At 53.3% G+C, this 25,244-nt stretch overlaps 2 protein-coding genes across 2 annotated transcripts; both read left to right on the top strand.

Annotated features, from left to right (window-relative positions):
* The first annotated feature begins 1,922 nt into the window (after positions 1–1,922).
* LOC128904793 (E3 ubiquitin-protein ligase TRIM7-like) lies at positions 1,923–7,885 on the top strand. The gene is made up of 7 exons (XM_054189517.1): positions 1,923–2,353; positions 4,199–4,285; positions 4,675–4,905; positions 5,290–5,312; positions 5,607–5,722; positions 6,038–6,070; positions 7,189–7,885. Exons 1-7 carry the CDS (start codon positions 1,946–1,948, stop codon positions 7,698–7,700), a joined length of 1,410 nt encoding a protein of 469 aa, XP_054045492.1. The 5' UTR covers positions 1,923–1,945; the 3' UTR covers positions 7,701–7,885.
* Positions 7,878–24,630, top strand: CDC25A (cell division cycle 25A). The gene is made up of 17 exons (XM_054189506.1): positions 7,878–7,949; positions 8,452–9,834; positions 12,459–12,544; positions 14,535–14,589; positions 15,242–15,277; positions 15,425–15,461; positions 15,850–15,951; positions 16,802–16,918; positions 17,847–17,966; positions 18,657–18,731; positions 19,400–19,552; positions 19,868–19,960; positions 20,354–20,416; positions 20,517–20,615; positions 21,335–21,465; positions 21,845–21,956; positions 24,065–24,630. Exons 2-17 carry the CDS (start codon positions 9,680–9,682, stop codon positions 24,203–24,205), a joined length of 1,575 nt encoding a protein of 524 aa, XP_054045481.1. The 5' UTR covers positions 7,878–7,949; positions 8,452–9,679; the 3' UTR covers positions 24,206–24,630.
* The last annotated feature ends 614 nt before the right edge of the window (positions 24,631–25,244 follow it).

The raw sequence follows: 25,244 nt of genomic DNA, 5'->3' as shown, positions 1-25,244 counted from the left end.
CCCCCACCTCTCTGCACCCTCCTTTCAGGGAGTTGTAGAGGGCAAGGAGGTCTCCCCTCAGCCTCCTCTTCTCCAAGCTAAACATGCCCAGCTCCCTCAGCCTCTCCTCAGATGCCCTGGTCTCCAGAGCCCTCCCCAGCCTGGTCGCTCTCCTCTGGACACGCTCCAGCACCTCAACGTCCCTCTTGTACAGAGGGGCCCAGAACTGAACACAGCGCTCGAGGTGAGGCCTCACCAGTGCCCAGTACAGGGGCACCATCCCTTCCCTGCTCCTGCTGGCCACGCTGTTCCTGATACAAGCCAGAATGCTGTTGGCCTTCTTGGCCACCTGGGCACACTGCTGGCTCCTGTCAAGCTGGCCGTCCACCAGCACCCCCAGGTCCTTTTCTGCCGGGCAGCTTTCCAGCCACTCTGCCCCAAGCCCGTAGCGTTGCTTGGGGTTGTTGTGACCGAAATGCAGGACCCGGCACTTGGCCTTATTAAACCTCCTACAGTTGGCCTTGGCCCATGGATCCAGCCTGTCCAGGGCCCTCTGGAGAGCCTTCCTACCCTCGAGCAGATCAACACTCCCACCTAGATCGGTGTCATCTGCAAACTTACTGAGGGTGCACTCATGCACGCACACACACACAAATGCACACACACACACGCACGCATGTACACACAGACACACACAGATGTGCACCCACATGCAGGCACACATGTGCAAAACCATTCACAGCTGCACATGCCCACACATACCTGTACACACCACGCACACCCGCGCACCGCACGCGTGCACGCACGGGCAGAGGCACGCAGACACAAGTACAGCCAGCTGCGCCCATGTGCACATGCGTACACACACGCACGCACGTACGTGCACAGGCACATCAGTACACACAGACGCGCACACACATTCACACACAGGCGTACACGAACATGCAAACTCACACCCACATACATGCATGTGTCAACACACAAGCACATCTGCGGGGATATACACACATGCATCCATAGGTACAAGTACACACAGGTCATGCACAGGTACATGTACACACAGATCCGTGTGCACACACGCACGCATGCATACAACATGCATGTGCACATAGATGCATGTGCATGCATGCACACACATGCACGCATGCACGTGCCCATGCAAAGGCACACAAGTACGCAAACACCCCCCCCAACGCACATGGCTACAGGTATGCACACGTGTGCACAGAGATGCGCTGACATACACGTACATGCCAACGCACATGCATATAGTCGTGCACACACATGCACACGCCAACACATATGCACGCGCACGCTTGTGTGCGCACCAATGCAAAGGCACACGTGAAAAATTTCTCCCTGGGATCTCATCTCAGTCTCCCCTCTGTCAGTGGAAAACCCTTCCCCCTCGTCCCATGGCTCCCCTCCCTGCTCCAGAGTCCCTCCCCAGCTTTCCTGGAGCCCCTTGAGGGACTGGAAGGGGCTCCAAGGTCTCCCCGGAGCCTTCTCTTCTCCAGGCTGAACCCCCCCAGCTCTCTCAGCCTGTCCCCACAGCAGAGGGGCTCCAGCCCCGCAGGGAGATCAGGGAGCCATGGGACGAGGGGGAAGGGTTTTCCACTGACAGAGGGGAGACTGAGATGAGATGTGAGGCAGAAATTGTTGGCTGTGAGGGTGGTGAGCCCCTGGCCCAGGGTGCCCAGAGAAGCTGTGGCTGCCCCATCCCTGGAGGGGTTCAAGGGCAGGTTGGACGGGGCTTGGAGCAACCTGGGCTGGTGGGAGGTGTCCCTGCCCAGGGCAGGGGGTGGCACTGGGGGGGCTTTAAGGTCCCTTCCGGCTCTAACCGTTCTATGATTTCTAATCCCCGGTTCTGTGACAGCCGCGCGCAGACACACACACACAAACACACCCCCCTCCGCCTTCCCCCACCCCCCCGCCCCGTTCCGGGAAACGCCGCTCGGCGGCAGCTATGGCGCGGGCCCTGCTGGCCCTGGGCGACGACCTGCAGGCCGAGGCCACTTGCCCCATCTGCCTGGAGCTCTTCTCCCAGCCCGTCCTCACCGAGTGCGGCCACAGCTTCTGCCGGCCCTGCCTGGAAGCGGTGCTGGGCAAACCCCCGCGCCCCGCCGCCTGCCCCCAGTGCCGCGCCACCGTGGCCCCTGGTTCCCTGCGGCCCAACCGCTCGCTGGCGGCGGTGGCCGGGCTGGCGGAGGCTCTGGGCGACGAGGCCCGGCAGCCCCGTTGCCAGACCCACGGCGAGGCACTGAGCCTCTTCTGCGAGAGCTGCCGGCGGCCCCTGTGCCCGCTGTGCCGGGAGGAGCCCCCGCACCGGCAGCACCGCGCCCGCCCCGCCGAGGAGGCCGCCCGGCAGCTGCGGGTAGGGGGCAGACGGGGGGCTCTGGGGGGCCTCGGGAACGGGCTGGGTGGCAGCCCGGGGGCGGGCGGGGGTGCTGGGGGGACGCGGGTGGGATCCCCCCGGGGCACAGGGCAGGGCACCTGCCAGGCATGGGCTGGGGTCCCCCCGGGGGACAGGTTGGGGTTCCCTCCGGGCATGGGTTGGGGTTCCCTCTAATCATGGATCTGGGGTCCCTCCCAGGCACAGGTTGGGGTCCCCTCTGAATACGGGCCGGTGTCCCCCAGGGGCCCAGGTTGGGCCTCCCTCCAGGCATGGGCTGGGGTTCCCTCTGGGCACGGATCTGGGGGTCCTTCCAGGTCGGGGTCCCCTCTGCACGTGGGCTGGGGTCCCCTCAGGGCACAGGTCAGAGTCCCCCGGGGCACAGGATGGGCTTCCCTCAGGGCATGGGCTGGGGTCTTCACTGGCCACAGGTCTGGGGGTCCCCTCCAGGAACAGGTCTGCGTCCCCTCAGGGCACAGGCTGGGGTCCCCTCTGGGCATGGGCAGGGGTCCCCTCCAGGCACAAGTCTGGAGTCCCCTTTAGGCATGAATCTGGGTCTCCTCTGAACGTGGGCTGGGGTCTCCCTCCATTCATGGAGTGGGGTCCCCCTGGGGCACAGGTTGGGGTCTATTCTGGGCATAGGCTGAGGTCCCCTCTGGGCACAATCTGGGTGTCTTTTCCAGGCATGGATCTGGGTCCCCTCTGAACACGGGCTGGGGTCCCCTCTGGGCATGGACTGGGGTCCCTCTGGGCATGGATGTGGGGTCCCTTCCAGGCACAGGTCAGGGTCACCCCTGGGGCACAGGCTGGGGTTCCCCTGGGGCACAGATCTGAGGGTCCCCCTCAGGGCACAGCTTGGGGGCACCGGTGAACACGGGATGGTGTCCCCTCGGGGCACAGATCCAGGATCCCCCTCAGGGCACAGATTGGGGTCCCCTCCAGGCATGGATCTGAGTCCCTCTGCACATGGGCTGAGGTCCCCTCGGGGCACAGGTCGGGGTCCCTGTCCAGCCACAGATTTGGGTCCCCATCCAGCTGCTGGCTGGGGTCCCCATCTGGATACAGGTTAGGGTCCTCATCTGGCCGTGGCTTGGGGTCCCCATCAGGCCGTGGGCTGGGGTGTCATGTCCCCGCCACCCTGCTGGGGCTGCTGGTTGTCCCGTGGCTCCCGCTGCCCATCGCCACCCCCCCCAGCCCATCCAGGGGCACAGGTCCCTCTCGATGCTCACCCCTCTGTGGCCCTGCAAGGTCCCTAGTGCCCTGTATGTCCCCAGGGATGGGGCTGGGGCTGCAGAGGACATGGTGTCCCCAAAAGATGCAGGCTGGGGTCCCCCCCCGACCAGCAGCTCGCTCTGCAGCAGGGCATGGCTTGGAGGAGCGGGAGGGGTTTTTTTTTTAATACTTTAGCAAATTTATGGAGTGCGTCTGAGACACAGTGCTGCTGTCACTGCAAACCTCTTCCCACAAATCCCACTTCCAACACCAAAAGTTGTTTTTCCTAATTGAAAGAAAAAAAAAACCAAAAAACAACAAACCACCAAAAACCCAAACCACAAACTTCAGGGTTTTCCCTGAAAGCTCCCACGAAGCTATTCCAGAAATGTTTCTGGCCAAAGCAGCTGCGCGTGGGGATCTCCCCGGCCTGGCTGTAACGCAGGCTTGGAGAGAGGCGGGTGACGGCTCAGAACCCACCCCAGTGACCCTGCACAGCCGTATTGTCCCCACAACGGCTGTTTGGTGACATCTTCTCACTAACGTAACGCCAAAAGCGCCAAATATGCTTTTTTTCTTTCTTTCTTTCATTTTTTTTTTTTTTCTTTTCCCCAGGAGACACTCCAGACCAACCTGGTTTTTCTACGAAAAGAGAAAGAAGAATTTAAGCCCGAAGGAGAAAAGCAAAGCAATGTCCTGCTGGTATGTGTTTCTCTCTCCCTGCGCACGCCCTGCCCTTGCCTGCTTACCCCTGCCTCGTCTTCACGGGTGCATCCCATGTTTCCCTCTCTCCATATATATTAATATCCTTTTCCATAACAACACTATTTTCTCTCTCCTCCCCTCTCCATCCCATCTATCCTTCTTCCACCCTGCTCCCATTCAGACTTCACTGTCATCTTGGCTCCCTCAATACCCAGACTTGCCACCTCTCTCCCCGCCCTCCACTCTCCCAGTTTTTCATCCCCAAAACCTCTCCTCCTTTTCCCCATGATCCTTGTCCCGCTCTCCGCAGCACGGGGTCCCCATGCCTGCACGGAGGCGGCTGGAGGACGGGCTGGCTCAGGGGCCTCCGCGTGGGTACCTTGCAGGAGAAGGTGGCCTCGGAGCGGCAGAGGCTGCGGGACACCTTCAGGGAGCTGCAGCAGTTCCTGCGGGAGCAGGAGGGTGTCCTGCTGGCCCAGCTTGACCAGGCACACGACGAGCTCACCACGGAGCTTTGCGAATACGTTTCCAGCGTTTCGAAGAGGAAATCATTGCTGGACACGCTGGTTGCAGAGATAGAGAAGAAACGTGACCAGCCGGTGGTCGAATTCCTTATGGTGAGGGCTGCGTCACCCACACGGGCGCTGTGACACCCGGCGAGGCTGGGGGCACCCACCTGGCACCCTCTGCATCCCGCTGCCCCTGCAGCCCAAAGCCTGGGAGTGAAGGGTGGCACGGTGCCGGCCAGCGTGCTGGCGGCCAGGCTGTGACACTGCGTTGCGTGGTGTGGCTGGTGTGAGTCTGGGCCTGCAGCATGAGCTGAGGGAAGGCCAGGATTTGGGTGAGTGAGTCACTGGAGAGTCCCCAGGAGAGTGGAGTGACCCCCCCCAGTCCCCAATACCCTGCGTCATGCAGCAGGGGAGCGATTGTAACTCACTGCCCTGGGGATTGTGGTCCTTCTCGGCAGTGCCAGAGCTGACCTGGTGTTTTCTCTCTTCCAGGATGTTGACAAAACCCTGAGCAGGTACGAAACGGGCTCAGCGTCGCTCTCCTCCCGTGGGCAGAGGTTTGGGAATGCTGTAGGCGGCCGAACAGCAGCAGCTGGGGGGAGGGGGCTTCGCCCTGCCGAGTATTTGGGATTTCTCTGGAGGCAGACGTTGTTGCAGCTCCATTAAAGATGGGGTTCCCATGCCGATAGCTGGGACACAGCTCCCCCGAGTTCTGATGCTGTAGGGAATTGTCCCCCCACTTCCCTCCTGGCCCCGGGTGTTGGCTGGCTGCTGGGGTCAGAGCTCCTGTCCATGTTGTTTACCCCCAGCTGCGAGGTGGCGAAGGCCCCGATCCCGGAACCAGTTTCCCCGGAGCTGCAGAGGACCATTAAGAACCTCTCTGAGATGAGCCAACTGGTCGTGGGTACAGTGGCCAAATTCAAAGGTAAAGCAAAGAAGCGGTGAGTGACACCTTGCTGTGTAGTCAGTGTCCGGGCCTCAGGCACTGCTGTCCCCATGCTGTCCTTCCCCTGGGCTTGGCCGCAGCGGGAGATCCTCACTGCCTGGTCCCTCTGCCCGGGCTTTGGGAGCGAAATACGTCTGCTACAGACAGGACCCGTCTCCGAGCTAGGCTTTTGCTGGAGCCAGGGGCTGCGGGAGCTGGGGAGTAGGCTCCACGTCTGGCTTGCTAGCCCGATAGGGAGCAGGAAAGATGCCGCAAGAGGAGAGAGACTCATGCATCTTCCTTTCTTTCCTCTAGTGAACCTGCTGAGAGAGATGGACAGAGAAAAGGGTAAGTTTCTGGAGCTGCTGGGCACAAACGAGGGAGAAAAGCTTTCCAGAATGAGTTTCCTTCTATCCTTGGGGCAGAGATGGGCTTGCACCGCATCTAAATTCAGGTCCCTTTGTTTTGGTTGGGCCTGCTATAAAAATCCAGGTCCATCCCCATGCCAGGCAACACCCAGCGACACTGTCCTCTAACACCAAATGAGGGTCGGGACAGCGCGAGGCCCTTGGCTTCCCTGTCTCTGGAGAATTTATCTTCTTTAGCCAGAAGACCGTGACTAGTTAAGCAAAGGGGCTGTACACATTTTGAGCTGGCACTTAGGCGCAGATCAGAAATCCTTTTGTAGATGCCTGGGGTCCGTGCAGTCCTGGCAGCATGGCGTGGTTTAGAGCTGGCTGGTGCTTTTTGTGCTGAGGCCGGTCTCTGCCCTCTCAGTTTTCTGGATGAGGGACCTGATGCACAAGATGAGCGTGCCTCAGTTTCCCCCACGCTGTGGTCCCCACTGTGAGCCGGGGCCCTGGAGGAGTGGGCTTAGCAGAGGGCCTGGGGTGGCGGCACTGTGTGGTGACAACTCTGTGACCTTGTGGGATGGCCGCAGGATGGCAGCAGAACATCCCACATGAATGGCTAGCTCCGACTCTGGAGTGAGATTACTCGGCAGAGTCGGATTAGGAGTTGATATTCCCTTTGGTGAGCACTCATCACTGGAGCAGGGACTGGCCTGGCACCACTGCTGCCTTGCAGGCAACGCTTCCTTGCACCCAGGGGGATACATTGCTCCCCCCACCCCGCCTGGCAGCAGCCCCATCACACTTAGACCCCGTGATATCCAGTGGAGGAGTAGCAAAGTCCGTTGTGTCTGTCCCCTGTGCATGGGGACGCTGCCTGGGTCAGTCCTGCGTCAAGGAGCATTGCTTCGCCCGTGGGTCCTGGTGGCAACGAGGACCCTGTGCCCCATGTCCCATGTGGCCTGAGGGGGCTGTGGGTGCTGCCTCTATGCGCTTGCAGGGCACGAGCGCCCGCTGTGCTCACAGGACACATCCCAGCCCCGTGGAAGAGGAGGAGATGTGCTGGTTCGCTCCTCAGCGGGCAACAGACTGATGTTTCTCTCTGTTGTGCATCAGTGAAGGTGACGCTGGACCCGGAGACGGCAAGCCCGTTCCTGATCCTCTCGAAGGACCGCAAAACCGTGCGCCTGGGAGACGGACAGGAAGACCTCCCCGACACCCCCAAGAGATTCATGGGCAGCTCCAGCGTCCTGGGCTGCCAGGGTTTCACGGCTGGGAGGCATTACTGGGAGCTGGAGGTAGGGGATGGAGACAGCTGGGCCGTAGGGGTGGCTGTGGAGTCCGTGCAAAGGAAGGACTCGCTCAGCATGGCCATGGGGAAGATCTGGGCCTTGCGGCGGGACTGGGATCGCAAATACACAGCGTTACACATGCCCCCCACCTCACTGGCACTGAAGGAAGAGCCCCGGAGAATCAGGGTCCACCTGGACTACGAAGCGGGCCAAGTGACCTTCTACAACGCAGAGAACATGATGCAGATCTTGCAGCTCAAGGCCTCCTTCACCGAGAAGGTCTTCCCATACTTTTGGCTTTGGTCACAAGAAACCTACATCCAACTCTGTGCCTGATGGGCTTGGATGCCTCCCGGTCCCCTGCCTGTGCCTGTGGCTAGCTGAGCAGTCAAGAGATGTGGGAATGGCAGAGCATTGCATTGCAAACTCACTGCAGCTCTGCCTGGGCTGGATCCCCTCTGCACATTGCTGCATCTCCTCCTGCTGAGTCCCTTGGAGCATTAAAGATGTGTTGTCCTGCCTGGGAGTGTCTGCATGCTGGTATCCCTGGCCTGATATCACAGCGACGATGTCCCACCTGTCCCTGTGAGCACTGAGGACATGCACAAATAAGCCGGAGAGAGGCAGGGAAGATGCTGTGATTGCGCATGCTGGTCTTTGGCAGCGCTGCATGGCTTGCTTTGGCTCGGTGTGGTGTGCTGTGTTGTGGGCAGCATGGGGACGCAGCCACCCCCACATCCAGGAGCTCGGGGTGGAGCCACCGAGCTGATAATAGCAGTGCTAACTTCTCATGTAAAACTGTAAAAACTGTTGCTTGAGAGGAAAATGTTCAGGGAGGGGACAGGGCCGATCTGAGAGCTGGAGTGAGGGCACAGCCCGAGCCTCTCCAGGCTGGAAGGGTGATGGGGGTGTGATGGGGATCTTTGAGATCCTGGGTGGTCAGAGAGGGAGCAAACGCCACCTTGCCTAATCCAGGAACGGGGAGCATCATGTGAACCTGGTGGGTGGCAGGGTCCAGGCAGAGGGACACGGCTCATGCCCTGGAGGCGTGGGATCCCCTGACCAGGTCTTTACATCTCTGCATCAGGCTGAGAACACTGGACCCAAGAGCAGCCCTGCAGCCAGAGACAGCAGCCTCTGAAACCTTTATTGAAGGTTCCTTTATTGAAGTCCGGCAGAGAGCATCTGCCAGGGACTGGGCTCAGCAGCAAGAGATCTGCAAACCCTGATGTGAGGAGAAGACGTACGACCAGCCGGAGCCATGCTGCGCGTCCCGAGCACTTCACAGTGTCTGTTTTTCCACCTGTAAAATGGGACTGTGTGTTCTGGCGCTGGGACTTGCTCCTCCCGCACCTCTGGTGTCCACAACCGTGCTGGCCCGTGGGACGACCCACGCAGGGAGGTCCCCTCCTTTCCCCAGCACAGCCATTGCTGCCTCCATCCTGGACTGTAGGCAGGGGACAGGGCAGGGAAAAGGCAAGGTCGTGGGTCCTCTGAAAAGCGGGGCGTGTGTCCATTTTTTAAAAGCAAGTAGCAGCACCTGGGTGAATATCGCGGTCTCTTGAAGGTAGAGGACACGAGCGGCCTAATGGCACTGCTTTCTGTAGCTCGCACACTGATACGAGCTTGGGATGCATTCAAGGCGTTCTCCCGCTCCAGTTTCATAAGTGCCATGGCTCCATGAGCCCCATCCCAGTGCAGCCGGGATACGCGCAGCCGCCTTCTTCGTCGCCCACCTCACAAAAACGGCTGCTGCTTTTCGGGTGGTGCTGCTCGTTCCTTCTTCTCACCAAGAGCTCGCTTGAGGAGAAATGACGCGCGGAGGGCTCCGAGGCGCCATAACCTGCTGAGTTGGTGTCCTTTTTCCCTTCATCTTTCCCAGTTTTTACCCTTTTCCCATCAGGCCCGGGGCGGGAAAGGAGGGGCCTCAGTGATGCGGGGACTACATTTCCCAGCACGCAACGCGGAGGGGGCAACGCGTCAAACGCGTTTTGCCCTCCGCGTTGCGTGCTGGGAAATGTAGTTCCCCTTTGGGCGCCCATGCTACTTGAAGGGCCCTATTGGCTGGCTTCTCTATTGGCCAGGAGCCACGTCAAGCAACAGCCGGAGGCGGGGCGTGAGGCTCCCGCCGCCGTTCCTACTGGTCGGGACGAGCGGGGTGGGCGGGGAGAGTTGAGGAAAAGCGCCCGCCCCCTGTTTTGATTGGCTGAGGGGAGGTTTGGCGCCAGCTTCGGAGCGGGGCGACGGGTAGCGGCTGGGGTCAGAGCGGCGCGGGAGGCGCTGACAGGAGGACGGCGGCGAGCGGGCTCGGCTCCATGGATCCTACACCGTGCGGTGCTTACCGCCGCCGTCGCCTCCTCCTGCTCTCCCCGGCTTCTGCCGCTTCACCCGCCGTCGTCAAGTCTCTTTTTCCCGATGACCTCTCTCCGGTTTCTGACCTCCGCCTCACCATGGAGCAGCTGGGACGACGGTCAGTGTGCTGCCCCCGGGCACCCCCCCCTTCCTCCTGAGGGCCTATTCCACCCCTTCTTCCCCTCAGGAACCCAAGCGAGGCCTAAGGGAATCCCTACGCCATGTGAGGCCTTGAGGGCCTCTCCCACCTCTACGCGGACCCCAAGCGAGGCCTAATGCCCCCCCCCCCCCACTTCCCTCCCCCCCCCAATACGGGGCTTCGAGAGCCTCTTCATCCCCCATCCCCGATCCTAAGCGAAGCCTGGGGGAGCTTCCCCCCTCTCCCCCACAAAAAAAAAAAAAAAAAAAAAAGGAAGGCCTCAAGGAGTTGTTCTTCTCCTTCCCCCCTTCTCCCCCCCCCCCCCCCCGCCCCGCCCTGCCCCATGTGGGGTTTCGAGGGCCTCTTCCCCCCCGATCCCGGGTCCTAAGCGAGGCCTGGGGGAGGCCCACCACCCCCCCCCGCGAGGCCCTGAGGAGCTATTCTCCTACCCCCCACCAACAAGACCTCAAGGAGGTCTTCTACCCCCCCGCCCCCAGCTGCAAGGCCTCGGGGACCTCATCTACCCTCACCAAGAAAAAAAGTGAGGCCTCGTGGATCTCTTCTCTTCCCTCCCCACCCCCCCGAGTTGAGGCCTTGAGGAGCTCTTAATCTTCCCCCCGCCCCCCCGAATTGAGGCCTGGAGGACCTCATGCTGCATCCTCTCCTTCCAAGCACCACCACACGCAATCCCTGCCTTAACACCGAGGCCACACACACCCCACGATATCCCCCTGCCCTGCCGCCCCTTTATCCCTAGGGAGCCCCGAGATTAGGCCACCCCGCCCCCACCCCGGTCCTGTCCTCTGCCCACATGTGATGGTGGCTCCTGCGCTGTGGGCCGTCTTCCCCTGGTGGTGTCCCATCACGTTGTGCCACCATCTTCCCCTGGTTCTGCTCTGGGCACCTACCTCGCTCCTCAGTCATTCCCTGTGCCTGGCTCCAGGACTGAGTGCTTTCCCCTCTCCCACAAATTAATGCTGCTACCTTTGTGCCCATCCTTCCTGCCTTTCATCCCACATGAGCTGCATCATCTCAGCTCTGTTCTTGCTCCTCGCTGCCACCCATTGCCTCTTTCCTGTGACCCAACTCCTTTAACCTTCCTGCACACCCCTCCTCTTTACTCTTTCACATATGGAAATTGCGGCAGTCTCTGGGCTCTGCTTCTCCTCTCTCCCTGTAACTCCAGCCATGCAGTTGCTCGATCCAATTTTGCTGTTACTAGTCTCTCACTCCTTTAATCTCATTATTCTTACCTCTACAGTTTGTCTCTTGTATGGTTCCTGTTTTGCCCTGGCCCACTCTAGTCTTGTAGTCTTGTTGACCCTCCTGGTATTTGCCCTTTGGTTGCCTTTTTTTTTATATTATTCTCATTTCTGTAATCACCTGCTTTCTTTATGATCCTTCCCTCCTTCAGATTCCTGGAATTCCTGCAAACGATTTGCACCAGTCCCCTCTGTGCTCATTAGTCTGTCCTTTGAGTTTGTAGCCCTAGCTTGCACCCTGGCACATTTTTTTTTTAATTAACCCATGTGATGGAGGAGCCGCACTCAAGTTGTTTTTCCCTTATTTAAGGTAATATAGAGTAAGGCTACATAATATGCATATGTCTCTGTATTGAAGCTACTGTGATCCCTGCCCACGTATGAAACGAACGTGTGTCTGATGTGGCTCTGCAGCTGCGCAGGAGAGCTTGCCTCCGGGGTCCCTACCTGCTCGCAGAGTGGTGTTTGTACTTGCATACGCACCAGGGACTGGTCTTACCCCGTCAGGCTCTGGATGCCTCAAGCCCCTTCCCCTGCAGAATGATTTAGAGTGATCCAACGGTTATGTGGGCAGAGAAGAACCTCCTTAGTTGATAAGACAAAATTTGAGAGCTAACTGCTTATAAAAATGAGTTTGAGTTAGAAGTTTGGTAATTCTTCTATGCAAAACAATAATTAAGTGAGTTGCTGCTGAAGAGAGAGTTGCAGTCCCAAGAAGGGTGACGGGGCTCCGATATAGATGTTTCTAGAGAATAGTTTGGGAGGTGGTAATGTGATTCCAGGCACCAATAACCTATTGCACACTTAAATTAGTTTTAGTCGTAAAGTTTTATTGCAAAGTCTGTCATATTGTTATGTTAGGACCTTCATTTGTGAAGGCACAAGCTCAGGACAGGCTCTAAATCATGATTTTTAAAGGAAAACCCTTGTGGTTAGTGTGTCATGGAGAAAAGCTTGGTAATTGGGTGTGAGGTGACCAGAAAGGCAACCAGGATAATTATTGTCTTAAATGACCCTCTTTCCGTCTCTGTTTCGGAAGCCTAACTTCTAACATTATCAGCACTGTGTGTGCAGGTTTAAAGAAACCAAAATCTGAAGCTTAGGTCCCTGTAGGTATTAGATCTGAGGATATTTGTGGGTGGAATTGTCCGTGTGCTCAACAGCATGCAGAGCATGAGAGTCTGCATTCTGCAGGATTGCCAGGCTGGAATCCTTTCACTTGGCCAATGATAGGGGTTTTAGGTTGTGATTACCTGTGCTGTATATCTACGTTCAGGCACTCCTATATCGTATTTCTCACTTCAACGAGCATTTAAAACAAATACCAAACTTCCTTTACAGTCAGCATGAAAACGCTGAGCAAGATCTGGAAAACAAGAATGCTAATGGTTTACAAAGAACAGTGTCATCGGAATCAACAGACTCAGGTATGGCTTTCTCAAGTAATAAATAACAGGTAAGAAATGAAGAGCATTGTATCTTTACACGGCTTCCACTGCAAGAGGCTGCCAGGGTTTGGACAGAGAGCTATCGCCTGCCTGCAATCCCTGCAGCCGCTTCTCATCCTTGTGCTTGCTCTTCAAAGGAGGGAGGCAGGCAAGCCATCGCTCGGCAAGCTTCTGCAGTTCGTGGTTTGGGTTGTGGATGGGTGGTTTTTTATTTTGCTTTAATCGTCCTGGAGTATGTTAACTGTAGAACTAGAAGGAAAAACTGGTTCTGCCCCCACAGGGGGACTCTGACAGAGATGGCTTTTTCCTTTTTTCTTGGGATGGCTGTTAGGACGTGGTTGCTGACCTGTCAGGCTTTGTACTGCAGCATGATGTTTATCACTGCCATTTTCTGATTGCCTTGATGTTCTGCTCTGTACATGGCGGTAGGTCAACGCCTTATCGTGAGTGCATCAGCCTTTCTTGCAGTAGAGACGGCTGAAGATGAAGGCTGCTAAAGATAGCCCAAGATAGGCTTCACCGGTGAATTGGGTTCCCACCATTCCCTCGTCTGTGGTGTCTTGCAGATATTGGCTTGTGAGAGTTTATTGTTGTGTGTTGGGGCTGGAAAATGGGGAGATAGTGTTCCATTCTTCATTGTTAGGGTCTGCTGCATATCTGTATTTGGCTCTGAATGGGACCGATTTGAGTTTCTGAGGGTGATAACTTTGATGAAAGCAAGTTGTCACCGTGTGGTTTCTCTCTTTTAAACCCAAACTGTGCTAACCTGCTCCGCATGCTTGAATCGAGGCCCTTGAGCAGGGTCTCTTTTGTGGGGTTTTTGTGGCTTTTTGTTAATATGAGCTGATTGTTTATCTGAAACATGGGGAGCTGTTTCTTAGTACTGATACTTGCCTAGAAGTTGTTTTTTTTTTTTTTTAGATGAGATGCTTTATCAGTGAAAATGAAATAAGCTATTACCCGACAACTTGTAGTATCAGGGGAGCCCAGCGATGGAAATCAGTGTCTCTGCCTGAAGTTATGCATCAGTCTTACTGTGCTTGGTACTTCCAGCCTTCAAAGGAACCGCTAAAACATGAGTACAGCTCACACACCACAGAGCAGGATAGAATAACCAAGCTTGCTACATCTTCACTTTCTTGGCGTTTTCCTTTTCCCCCCCACCCCCTGTCTCCAAAGCAGGCCTTAAGTGCTTACAAAACACTCATGATTAAGGCTTCTGCTGTGCCAAGACCACTACCTGTCGTGTTAGTCAAATTAATTCTTTGTAGTTGTTTGTTTAGATCACAGTCACTGAAGTAGCAACAAGTCTTGTCATAATGGTGTAGAGAGTGTTCTGGGAAGCCCTTGGCCTGTCACTAAGGCTTGTGAATACCACCACAATACAAAAACTCCTTGGGGAATCTGCGTTTCAGTAAGCTTTGTATTTGACAGTACTTAAATGCTATGTAGCTGTAATGTTTCGCTTGGTTTGTGATTATGGAGTGCTTGCTGTTATTTCTAGCACACTAGCATGCATTAAGAAGGGCCTTTTGACTATTTTTGTAATGAGCACAAAATGTCTTCCTGGGGAGTGGTGTAACTAAAAACCTGGCTTAAAAACCCTAAAGGACTAAGTTGTGTGTGTGAGCGAATAAGCCAGATGTGTTCCATGTTCTATGGTAGCAGAACATGTTCTATATGACATTCTAGGCAGGGCTAGGGGTGTTTCTTTTAATTACTCTTAGTTTTCCGCAAGCACTAACATTTGATTATCTATGGCTGAAACCAATGGTATGGAGTATCTGCAACTCTTATTTACTTCTACACTCTGTTATTTACTTCTGCACTGAGGTGAGGCTGCAGACAGGACTTTCGGCATTAGTTTCCTGTCCGAGCTCAGGGTCTTTCCGAGGAAATCTGTAGCTGTGTCCAATACTTTGCGTTTCCTAGGTACTACTCGGTAGAAAATGCTGTCTCTCCTCTGCAGGTTGTGCCTTGGATTCGCCTGGTCCTGCAACCTCAAACGATATCATGGAGGAAACGTATGTAACCGTATGCTAAGCCTGACTTCTGGCATTTCACGTTGCGCCATTAACAAACGTAGGCTAATGAGAGGCTTGATGTGGCTTTTCCTTTGCTGGCATGCATGCAGTGGGCTCTTCTCTCTTCAGCTTCGAGAAGTGTGGGCTGTAGTGCTCGGCAGCTTGAGACGCTAGGCTTTCTGTCTTGTCCGCGTCCCAGAGTACGTAACGACTCTTGGGTCTGAGTTAATGTGTTGTACCAACCAGACTGTTTGAGTATGACGTTGGCACCTTGCCAGGAGTCTGAGGCTGCTGCTCTGAGCTTTGGATTTGCCACTCAATTAGATTATTTTTTTCCCCGATATTCTTATCCCCAGGGATGGCGGGCAGATGCCCTTGGTCCCTGATTTACTGAGCTTTTCTTCTTTCAACTGAGCTTCTTGTTTAAACAATGCTGAAAAGAGTTTAAGGAAAGGAGGGGGAGAAGTCTAGCTAGTGTTTCAAAAACTAGGATGGGATAAGCTGGCTATAAATAGCTTTTGAGAAAGACAAAAGTGTCATCAAGAAGCATGTTGGCTTCTGCTTAGCGTAACACTTCATGACTTAAATACCAGGTTGATTTTTAGGGTGCTATCCTTTGGTGCTAACTCTAGGGCATCTCACTTGCTTTTAGGTTTGAGAAAGCAATTCTTGAATCCAGCAGACTGAAGTAAGTATAATTCTATTTTAACTTCTTTGTCAGTGACTGTTGTAGCTCATGGAGTTTTATTGGGGGGGGTGGGGAGTGAGTTCTACTCGCATTGCTGTCTTTTAAAACAAAATGTTGAAATACATCTTGGTTCTTTTTTCATCGTAGCCTTCGGATGCCTTTCAGAAGAATCCATTCACTGCCAGTAAGTGGTATTGATATTATATAAATGTTAAAGGATTTAGCATGTTAAGTGTTTTTTAGTTGGATACATTCCATAACTTGTTAATTTTCTGTCTTCAAGAACAGCTGCTGTGGTACTTAATGAAAGCTGTCAAAATTACAGCTTGTAAACTAGAAGTCTCATTTGAGTTGGTGTGAAATGTCAGTGATGTGGCTTTGTCACTAATGCAGTTGAAGCATTTTGGTACCTGCACCCAGATGTCAGCATAAGAGACTCCTGCACATAGTTTGCACCAATTTGAAAATCGGAGACCTTACAGTCTTTATTAACCCTTGTTTTGCTTAAAATGTCATTGTGCAAAGACTATATTGCACGATACTGAACTGGCACTTTTGTGTGAATGTTGTAGCAAAGCCTCCTGGGATCCAGCCCTGCTCTGAAGAGAAATCATTCCGATTCTCTGGAGAGTGATTCTTTTCAACTGTTGGAACAAGATGAAAATAAGGAGAATGTAAGTGTTGCTTTCTGTAGCCCGCAATGATGCAGTGTAAGAGGCAAAGCCGAGGAAGCTGAATTAGCCCCCCCCGCTCCAGCATTGGAAGTGGAGGAAAGGGCTGCTTCTACTCTGTGCCAGGCTGTAGTTCAGACATAACACGGTTTTGCATAGCTTAGCTTAGGGGAACTGGCAGGGAAGTGCGACAGCGACTGCAAATTGATTATAGGTTAATAAAAACTTGGAAGACTTTGATTGTGCAGCTCTACTTTCCTGCTACTGAACCTGACTCCCTTCAGGCTGTGGCAAGGGGAGGTGTGTTCACGCTGCCAGCTTCAGATAGCTACGAGGGGTGCCTCCAGAAAGCTGTTTAGATAGATCACCTCATCTCTCTCCACTGCTGGCGTGGGGAGCTCTGGTTCCTCAGCAGCACAAAACTCCTTCTGCCTGCTTGGTCTCAAAGGCCTTGCTGCTGGAAATCCCATTGGAAGGACTCCGACAGGTCGCTACAGAAGAGCGGGTGTCAGGAGAAGATGCCCGTCACCAAGCAACAGATGTAATTCTGTTCACCAAGGTTCAGCCTTGGCTGCCTTAAAAATGACTTGAGAAGTTGACTCGCATAAGAAACAGAAAAGCCTTACGCATATAGGTGATATCAAGAGGATGAAAGCTTGATTATGTTAAATGAATCGCTATTGTAACACCTTTAATTTGAAAACACTCACCTTCAGACTATTCCTGTTAGTAGCTGGGAACTCAAATCCAAAATGTCAGGTAGCTTCGAAAAAAGAAAAAGATGAAATGATCCTAGTAATGTAAGCAGCTTGTAATTTTGGTAAAACGATCACTTTGCTTCTTCTTAATTCAGGAATCATTTGAGTTTAAGAAGCCAACCAAACCAGCTTCTCGTTGTTCTGCGCACGTCCGTTCCCGTGATGGAAAAGGTGTTCCTGGACCGAGGCAGAATTCGTCTCCAGCTCAGACAGTAAGCGCTACTGTGTTCTTTGCAACTAATTCTCACCCAGTCTGCTCCATACCTGCTGCCTGGGAGGAAGAAAAATTGCATCAGGGTTCTGAGGAAGTGCTATTAATCACCGCTATTCACGTGCCAAATAGATATGTTGGGGTTTTTTTTTTTTTATCTGCCAGATAAGAAAACTGTCTTCACCTTTTGGCTGGTGAGATGGCTAGAAGTTTGAAATGTGGCTTGTTCTGTAGTCTGTGAAAGATGAGGTTATGCTGCAGTAAGTCAAGGGGGTGCGGACATGGATGTGGAATAGAGGGAGATAGATAGTTTGAAATTGTTTTCACTATCGATAAAGTAGAAACTTACATCGAGGCAGAGGCTTTTGGAACAAAGAAACAAGCTGTGTAGATGCAAGGGGATCTCCTGCCCAGATGTGACATCCAGGAAGAAAATACTTACCTTATTCATATTCTATTGCTTAGAAAAAGCAACTGAAAAAAAACCATGATGGGTCCTTGCACAGAAACAGAGCTGGGTGGTGGGGACAAGTCTTGTCTCCGCTCCTTGAATCTGGTAGTCCTTCATCCTGCTTGGTGCTCCTGATCTTGGGCTTATCAACTGCGGAGTTCCTATTAGTTCTTGTTCCTGTTGACCCCCGCCATGGAGAAATGCTGGTGTCAACAGGTGTCCAGCACCTTTGCTGGGTAGCTTCTTCCAGAGAAGAGGATTATGGCTTAACCAGGCTGATGAAGCGCTCTGCTGTTGTAGGCATCAAATAGAATTATTGGAACTCAAGTTCAGGGTTTGCTCAAGTCAGTGTATTCAAGGTGGTGGAACGACCACTGTGTTTTCTGTAGCGCAGGGAGAGGCAGGGCATTGTCTCTGTGGTTACAGCATCAAGCAGTAAAGAGATGAAACGTTGTTAAAACTAACTGTCTTGTCTCAGTTACCCCTGGGTGAACAAGAGAACTACAGGCCAGCTTTCCCGCAGCAGTCTTCTCTGGCATCCTCTGAAAGCGAGGATGATGATGGATTCCTAGAGCTGTTAGATGAGCAAGATTTGAAGGTAGGTACAAAGGAAATGCGATGGGCATCTCAAAATCAGCTCACTCTGATGTTACTTGTCTGCCAACTCCGTGTGTCTGTGAGGCACGTATATTCTAGCAGAAGTCAGCGTGGCGAGTCGAACTGCAAAAAGCTAAGTACGAGGGAATCCTGGGAGCTGAGCTGTCGTAATCTTTTTCAATTCTTGCATTTCGGTGTCTCCATCTTATATGTGGTGTTTCCTAGTGCAGACAGCAGGGATTTACTGGGGGTGTGAACAGCAGTTAGTTTAAGAATTGCTGCTGTTCCTATTGGCAGATGGGAACTGCGTTACTAGAGAGAATTATTTGAACAGTTGGCTGGTTTGTTGTTTTTGTTTTTTTTTAAACTTGTTGTAAGAGCTAGAGGTGATATTTGCTTTTGAGCCGCTTAAATAGAAGACTGTTTTTAACTGAATTTGAAATGCTTAAAGCTTTGGAGGACCGTCATTGTTAATTGGGCAATGAATTGATATAACCTACCTCCTCCTATCTGTCTCGACTTAGTTCCATTATTTCATTGAGTATGGGACTAGTAATTGAGTTAAATTCCTAAAACTGCTCTGACAGCTGAATTCAACTGGAACGTTTGCCCGAGCTGTGCAGAAGCTGTAGATATTTACAGTCTCTGCCCACGGTGAAATAGATGAGAACGCACTTTCTTTTTTTCGCAGAACGATGAGGAGATGCCATCTGATGTGTCGAGCCTCTGGACTGCGCCGCTAGTCATGAGGAAAACGGACAATCGGGTGAGTGTTCTGGGAGAGCACAACAGAACAGAGAAGGGGACTTTGTTCTGGCAGCCGTTCTCGCTACTGGGACAAGTGATCACACTGTCTCTGCTCCTATATCCCTCATAACAACAGCAAAACAAGATACGGCATAAACCCCCTTCAGTATTCGGCTGTCTCTGGTGCCTGTTTACCTGGAAGGCTTTGTCAGCGTGAAACAATACTCATTATGTTTGTATACAGGCGTTAGCTTTTGTTTTTACAAAAACACTTCATAAATACAAGATGATCTTGACTTCCCTTATCAGATCCTTGCTGATGTATCTTGAATACGTTTTGCATAGCCTTACCTGGAATGCCTCGAGCCCAATCTTCTGATAACAGACTGCGAAGGGAGTTTAGACTCCAGCAAAAAGCTCCTTAATCTGCTGATAGATTGTCTGCTAATTGGTATAAAGCACTCTGCGAGCACATCATTTTGCTTATGGTGCTCCAAGCTCATCCCGTCCGCGCAGCAAGAAACCAAGTGTTACTGGAAACATAGGTCCTGAATTTAGATGACCATATTTATGTCCTGCTGGTGCTGCGCAGCGGCGTCTTGTAAAGATGTCTCAAAGTCTGAGGCTTGCTTAGTTTCTGAGCTAAATCTTTGCTAGACAACTTGTAACTTCTTTCCTTCCTCGTAGGCCAAACGCCGCCAGTTGTTTGGCTCTTCATCTCTGCCTGCTGCTGTCGGAAGAACCCCCCAGAAAAGGATGGAGAGGTCCCAGGAAGAGAATTCTCCAGGGAAAAGCAAGAAGAGGAAAAGCCTGCCTGGAACACCTTCTGAGGACTCAACGGTTGGTGGCTTGGCATCCAATTTTGTAACAAAGAATTGATTAGGAGGGGATCTAATATAGGTGTCTAGTTTATGATGGTTAGTGAGAGCGCTTTTCCAGGTGAATTGCTGACCTAGCAAAACTGCAGCTTCAATGCGTAGTGCAGGAGGTCAGGGGGAGCTGGTGCAATAGTTGCTGCTCTTGAGCCTGAATTTTGCCTTAATCCAAAGGGGAAGCTGGGGGAGTCGTAGTTCAGGATTTCAGAGTTTTCTGTTATGTTAAAGGGTCTCTCTGCTGCCGGTGCTCGGCCTTGATCTCTAACCTCTGCTCCCCTAGAGTTTGAAAATGGTAAAGACACAATCCTCCACCGCAGAGATCGAAAGCATTTTGGACAGTGACCAGAGAGACCTTATCGGTGACTTCTCAAAGGTAATTCAAGGGATTTAACGGTCAAGTGTTAATTCAAGTGTTTTAATGGCCTCTCTTGGTAGAGATGTCCAGCCCGAGTAAAGCACTCCCTACTGTTAAAGTACATAGTCAAAGGACTAGGAAAGGCTGTCAGTGAGAAGGGTGCTATCATAGGGTAGACACAAAGCGATTCATTTGAGGTTACTCAAAAAGATCTACAAAATCCCTTCAGTATAGGAGCCACACAACTCTGTCCCTGAATTTTAGAATTCTTAGTTTTAACTCTTGAGCTTTGCTGAAGAGATTCTTCTCAACCAAGTATCTGTGTTACAAAATTAACTGCTGCGCGCTGTGCCATCGTCTATTTGGCTCGCTTCTTGGAATTTTCTCAATTAAACGCTGTCTGTCTTGTAGGGTTATTTATTCCACACTGTCGATGGGAAACATCAAGATTTAAAATACATCGACTCAGAAATGGTATGTGCTCCAGGGACAGTAAGAAACATCCTTTACTGGGAAGGGGGAACAACACAAAAACATCCCGAAATAACTGAACTTTTTTTTTTTCCCTCCTTAGATTGTGTCTGTGCTGACTGGGAAGTTCGCGAGCTTCATCAAGGAATGTGTGATAATTGATTGTAGATACCCGTATGAGTACGAAGGAGGACACATCAAGGTAAGAGCAGTGTAGAGTTGTCAAAGTTGCAACCTGGGGTCCCTTGGCACCATGTTGAGCCGCTCTTTACTATCGAGTACCCCAGGCTGTGTGGATTTGTTATTGCTGAGGTGCCCGAGTGCCCCACGGGTGTCCGGGATCCTGTCACACCTATGCACTGCGTGAGTCTCAGGACCCTGAGCTCGCACTTGGGTCATAAAGTGACTTTTCCCTCAAGAGAGGGAACATTCTGCTTTCCTTAAGCAAAAGAGGTGGCCTGGGTGGCAAACAGGGAGGTGGTTCCAGAGGAGGATGTAAGACACTCGGTGTCCAGCACCCTGATATCTAGGGAAGCTGAAATTGGAATATTAAACTTCATTTAAACCAGAGACCTCAAAGAACAACTGGCTGTGTGAAACATGACTGATTTTTGAAGTCGTCTGCTTGTGCAAGCTGGCCTGCCCCCTCAAACACAGCGAGGTGGGGAGGGAAACCCAAGGAGCCCCAACCGACAGCTGTTGAAATGTCCGTCTGGACCAGGTCCAGGTCCCCCAGCGTCAGCGTTAGGCTGTCTGCGATGTTCTGTTGGGTCTGAAGCTGCCTTCCCAACGGCTGGAGAGGGTTCCCAGAGCTCCCGTAGGGAAGTAAGATGAGCAAACGGCTTGCGTGGAAGTCTGATGGGTTTGTAATTGTTCTCCTCCACTCACCGCCTGTGCTCGGGCATGACTCTGCCTTCACAGGGCGCTGTAAACCTACACATGGAGGAGGACGTGGAAGACTACTTGCTGAAGAAGCCAATCCAGCCGTCGGAGAACAAACGAGTGATAATCGTCTTCCACTGCGAGTTTTCTTCAGAGCGGGGTCCTCGAATGTGAGTTACCCCACGCTCCCCCCACTAAGACCTTCCTGCTGTGCCAATTGAGGGCAGAGCTTTCAGGGTGGGCACCAGTTACTGTGCTGGCCCGCTACGTCATACGCGGTGTATCGTGAGTAGGTGTTGGCTGTCACCTGGCAGGGAGGTGACACGACCCATGATGTAAGCGACCAGTTGAAGTTGGGCTGGAATGCTTAGAGATGGAAAGAGAAAACCAGTTAGCCGCAGCTTTGCAGCCAGCGTGGCTTGTCCACCTGCTCCTGACGGGCAGCGGCTCACTTCCATAATCCAAGGAACGGGAAGTTTTGAGTGAGCGCTCTTTTAATGTGTTATTTGTTGAACGTGAGATTTAACAGAGGATCTTTTCCTGCGACAGGTGCCGGTTTGTGAGAGAGCGGGACAGGCTGGGTAACGAATACCCCAACCTCCATTACCCAGAGCTCTATGTCCTGAAGGGGGGTTACAAGGACTTCTTCTCAAGATGCCGTGTAAGTAACGGTCTCTTAAATTCAGCGCTTTCACGCTCAGAAGGAACGATAGATAAATAATACCGATGTAATCAATCGGACTTCTCTTTGGTGTATTTTTTTTGCAGGGGTAGCTTTTCCTGCTCTGTTTCACAGTGCTGTCCTGCGCTGGTACAATCTGGCAGTGAGGTTGTCCTCGCTTCTCTGAGCCTATTCCCTACTTCAGAGCTGTCTTGCTGCCGTGGCTGCAAGGTTTTTTCCGCTTGTCTTGAGTAAAATATAAAACTGGTTTCTGCCCTTTTATACCAAGTAGGAGTTCAAAATGTCATTTGGAGAAAGGAATTTAAGACTGCTCAGCCTGCAAGGACTGGGAGAGCGGGGAGGCTTGACAGTAATTGCCGTATAACAAATGGAAACCTGAAGTCTCATATGGCACTAAAATAGCAACGCTGAAAAACTCGAGCTTTGAGTTTTCAGCCTCTGATTCAGAAAAGGAAAGTAAAAACTGCCCAGCAGCTCTCTTCGCAGTGCTGCGAGGATGGCGTTTCTCGTATCGCTTGGCTTCTGCTGCTTCAGCGTTTCAGTGGCCGTGCTCTCTCTCCCCACCTAGTTCTTCCTGCTGCTCTGACACAAACCAGACGGTGGACGGACTGTCACTTTGGTCCCTCTCAGGCCCTTGTGCTTTAGATATCTCCTAGATTACCTTCCTCTTCTGTCACTTGGTGCGTTTTCAGAGAGATGTGAGAGGTTTGGCCTTCCTGTGGCCGGCTGGCTGGGGCTGCGTGCTGTTTCCCAGTGGGATGTTGGGTCTCCCAGCGTTTGGGCTGCCGTAGGGGATGCCGATGTTCACGGCAGTGAGTGCTCTCCTGGTTTTTGGCTCTCCCTGCGGTCTCCTGGCTCCCCTGTGGCAGTGAATGCCTGGGTTTTGTTTCGGCCCTATGGTTATCCATCCTCTGCCGAGGTGGGAGGACCGAGGGCCTCAAGGTGGCAGCATGGAACAGCCGACGGCAGCCTTTCGCGCTCTGGTGCGTGAGCCAGGGGCTGCCGGCCCCCAGGGACAAGTGTTCTGTACATCGGCGCTGTTTCCAGGTGAATACTACACAGACTGACTTTGCGTATTGATGTCTGGCAGAAAATTTGGGGTGAGCGCTCTGTACACAGGGCTGAAAGTCCTTCATTTAACAGCTATCACTTCTGAGGGAGCTGTAATCCGAGTAACACTTGCCTTTGTTCAGCAGCATCTGGTATGACGCTCCTGCAGAGAGTGGGGGGCTCTAGTCCTGGTGGTGGTATTTGTTCACATTGTTGCTGCCAAGTTCTGTTGGCAAGTCTGAGATCATCGCTCCTGTGACATCGACTTATAGAATCACAGACTGGTTTGGTGGGAAGGGACCTTTCCAGAACATCCAGTGGCACCCCCTGCCCTGGGCAGGGACACCTCCCACCAGCCCAGGTTGCTCCAAGCCCTGTCCAACCTGCCCTTGAACCCCTCCAGGGATGGGGCAGCCACAGCTTCTCGGGGCAACCTGGGCCAGGGGCTCACCACCCTCACAGCCAAGACTTTCTTCCCAATATCTCACCTAAATCTCCCCTATTCCAGTGTAGAACCCTTCCCCCTTGTCCCACGGCTCCCCTCCCTGCTCCAGAGTCCCTCCCCAGCTTTCCTGGAGCCCCTTGAGGGACTGGAAGGGGCTGGAAGGTCTCCCCGGAGCCTTCTCTTCTCCAGGCTGAACCCCCCCAGCTCTCTCAGCCTGTCCCCACAGCAGAGGGGCTCCAGCCCTCCCAGCATCTCCGGGGCCTCCTCTGGCCCCGCTCCAACAGCTCCGTGTCTCTCCTGTGCTGAGGCCCCAGCGCTGGAGGCAGCACTGCAGGGGGGTCTCCCCAGAGCGGAGCAGAGGGGCAGAATCCCCCCCTCGCCCTGCTGCCCACGCTGCTGGGGATGCAGCCCAGGCTACGGGGGGCTTCTGGGCTGCCAGCGCATGTTGCCGGCCCATGGCCAGCTTTTCCCCCCCCTTCCCAGCACCCCCGAGCCCTTCTCCTCAGGGCTGCTCTCCATCCATTCTCCGCCCAGCCTGGATTCGTGTTCAGAAGTTAACATACTGAGGTTAAACCATCTTCTCTTCTCCCAGAGCTTCTGCGAGCCCCAGAGCTATCGCCCCATGCACCACGAGGACTTTAAAGAAGACTTGAAAAGATTCCGCACCAAAAGCCGGACCTGGGCTGGTGAGAAGAGCAAAAGGGAACTCTACAGTCGCCTGAAGAAGCTCTAAGGCCTGAACTGGACGCGCAAAGGCTGCCCATCGTCGGGGGGAGGCTGCAGTGGGAGGGAGACGACCCTGTTCCTCGCTTGTGGTTATCAGGTACCGGCTCCCTCCTCGTCTGTTGTCCCACCGGGAACACCCTGGAACTTGTGGCTGCAGGTTGAAACCGAGCAACCTGGGAGCTGACTCTTCTCAATCCTCTCGTTCTGCTGCTTCGAGGAAATGGCTTCTTGTCTTCCGTGACATCCACAAACTGCCCGATGCTCTGCCCAGGGGGTGGGGGGAGAGGCTGTCGCGTGCCACTGACGTGGGGCTTGGCTGGTACGTGGTGTAAGCAGTGAGGGTATTTTAGTGTCTGGTTTGTTTTCAGTTTTTTTTTTTTTAAAATGCTTTATTTTATTTAAATACAGTCAAATGAAGCTCATACCGCTGCAGTTGAATCGTCCGGGTTGTACTTAAATCTTGTTTCTGCTGAAGGGCAGCCTGCTGTTGGGGGGTGGGTGGCGGGGGGAGTGGAGGGGGTGGGAGTTGTCTATTAATTATTTTTCTCAGCTGCAGCTTTGATTCGGTGTTTTAGTAGCAAAATGCGTCGTGGGGAAGTGAAACGGGCAACGGCTCATTACAGCCAGAGGTTCCCACCTCGCCAAACTCCCGGGTTTCGCCGTGGGAAGCCTCTTGAAGAAACTCTAAGGGGAAATCGCTTATTGTGCGTAGAGATCATGTCCACCTCGTTTTCTTAACCTAGATTGCTTTATTTCATAGTAATTTGAATTTAGCGGCTGCTCTGGTTCTAGAGCAGTTGGTGTTTCAAAGTAGGGAGAGCTGGGAACGGAGGGTAATTCGGCATGGGGCTGTCTGGGGCCATCCCCAGCAGTGCCGGGTGCCGAAGCTGTCACCAGGGTCCCCCACAGCAGCAATTTACTGCCCTGCGCCCTCCGAGGCTGCGTCGGAGCGTCATCAAATGTGTCCAGAAAAGCGCCCGGCGATCCTGGGAGCCTGTTCTGACCCTGCTCCTGCTGCCGGGGCTTTGACTCTGTGGCCACTTCTC

This window comes from Rissa tridactyla, chromosome 2, assembly GCF_028500815.1.
Source record: "Rissa tridactyla isolate bRisTri1 chromosome 2, bRisTri1.patW.cur.20221130, whole genome shotgun sequence".
In the NCBI taxonomy this organism is placed as follows: domain Eukaryota; kingdom Metazoa; phylum Chordata; class Aves; order Charadriiformes; family Laridae; genus Rissa; species Rissa tridactyla.
The sequence above is the reverse complement of the archived record's forward strand: the minus strand, read 5'-3'. Positions and strand labels throughout refer to the sequence as shown.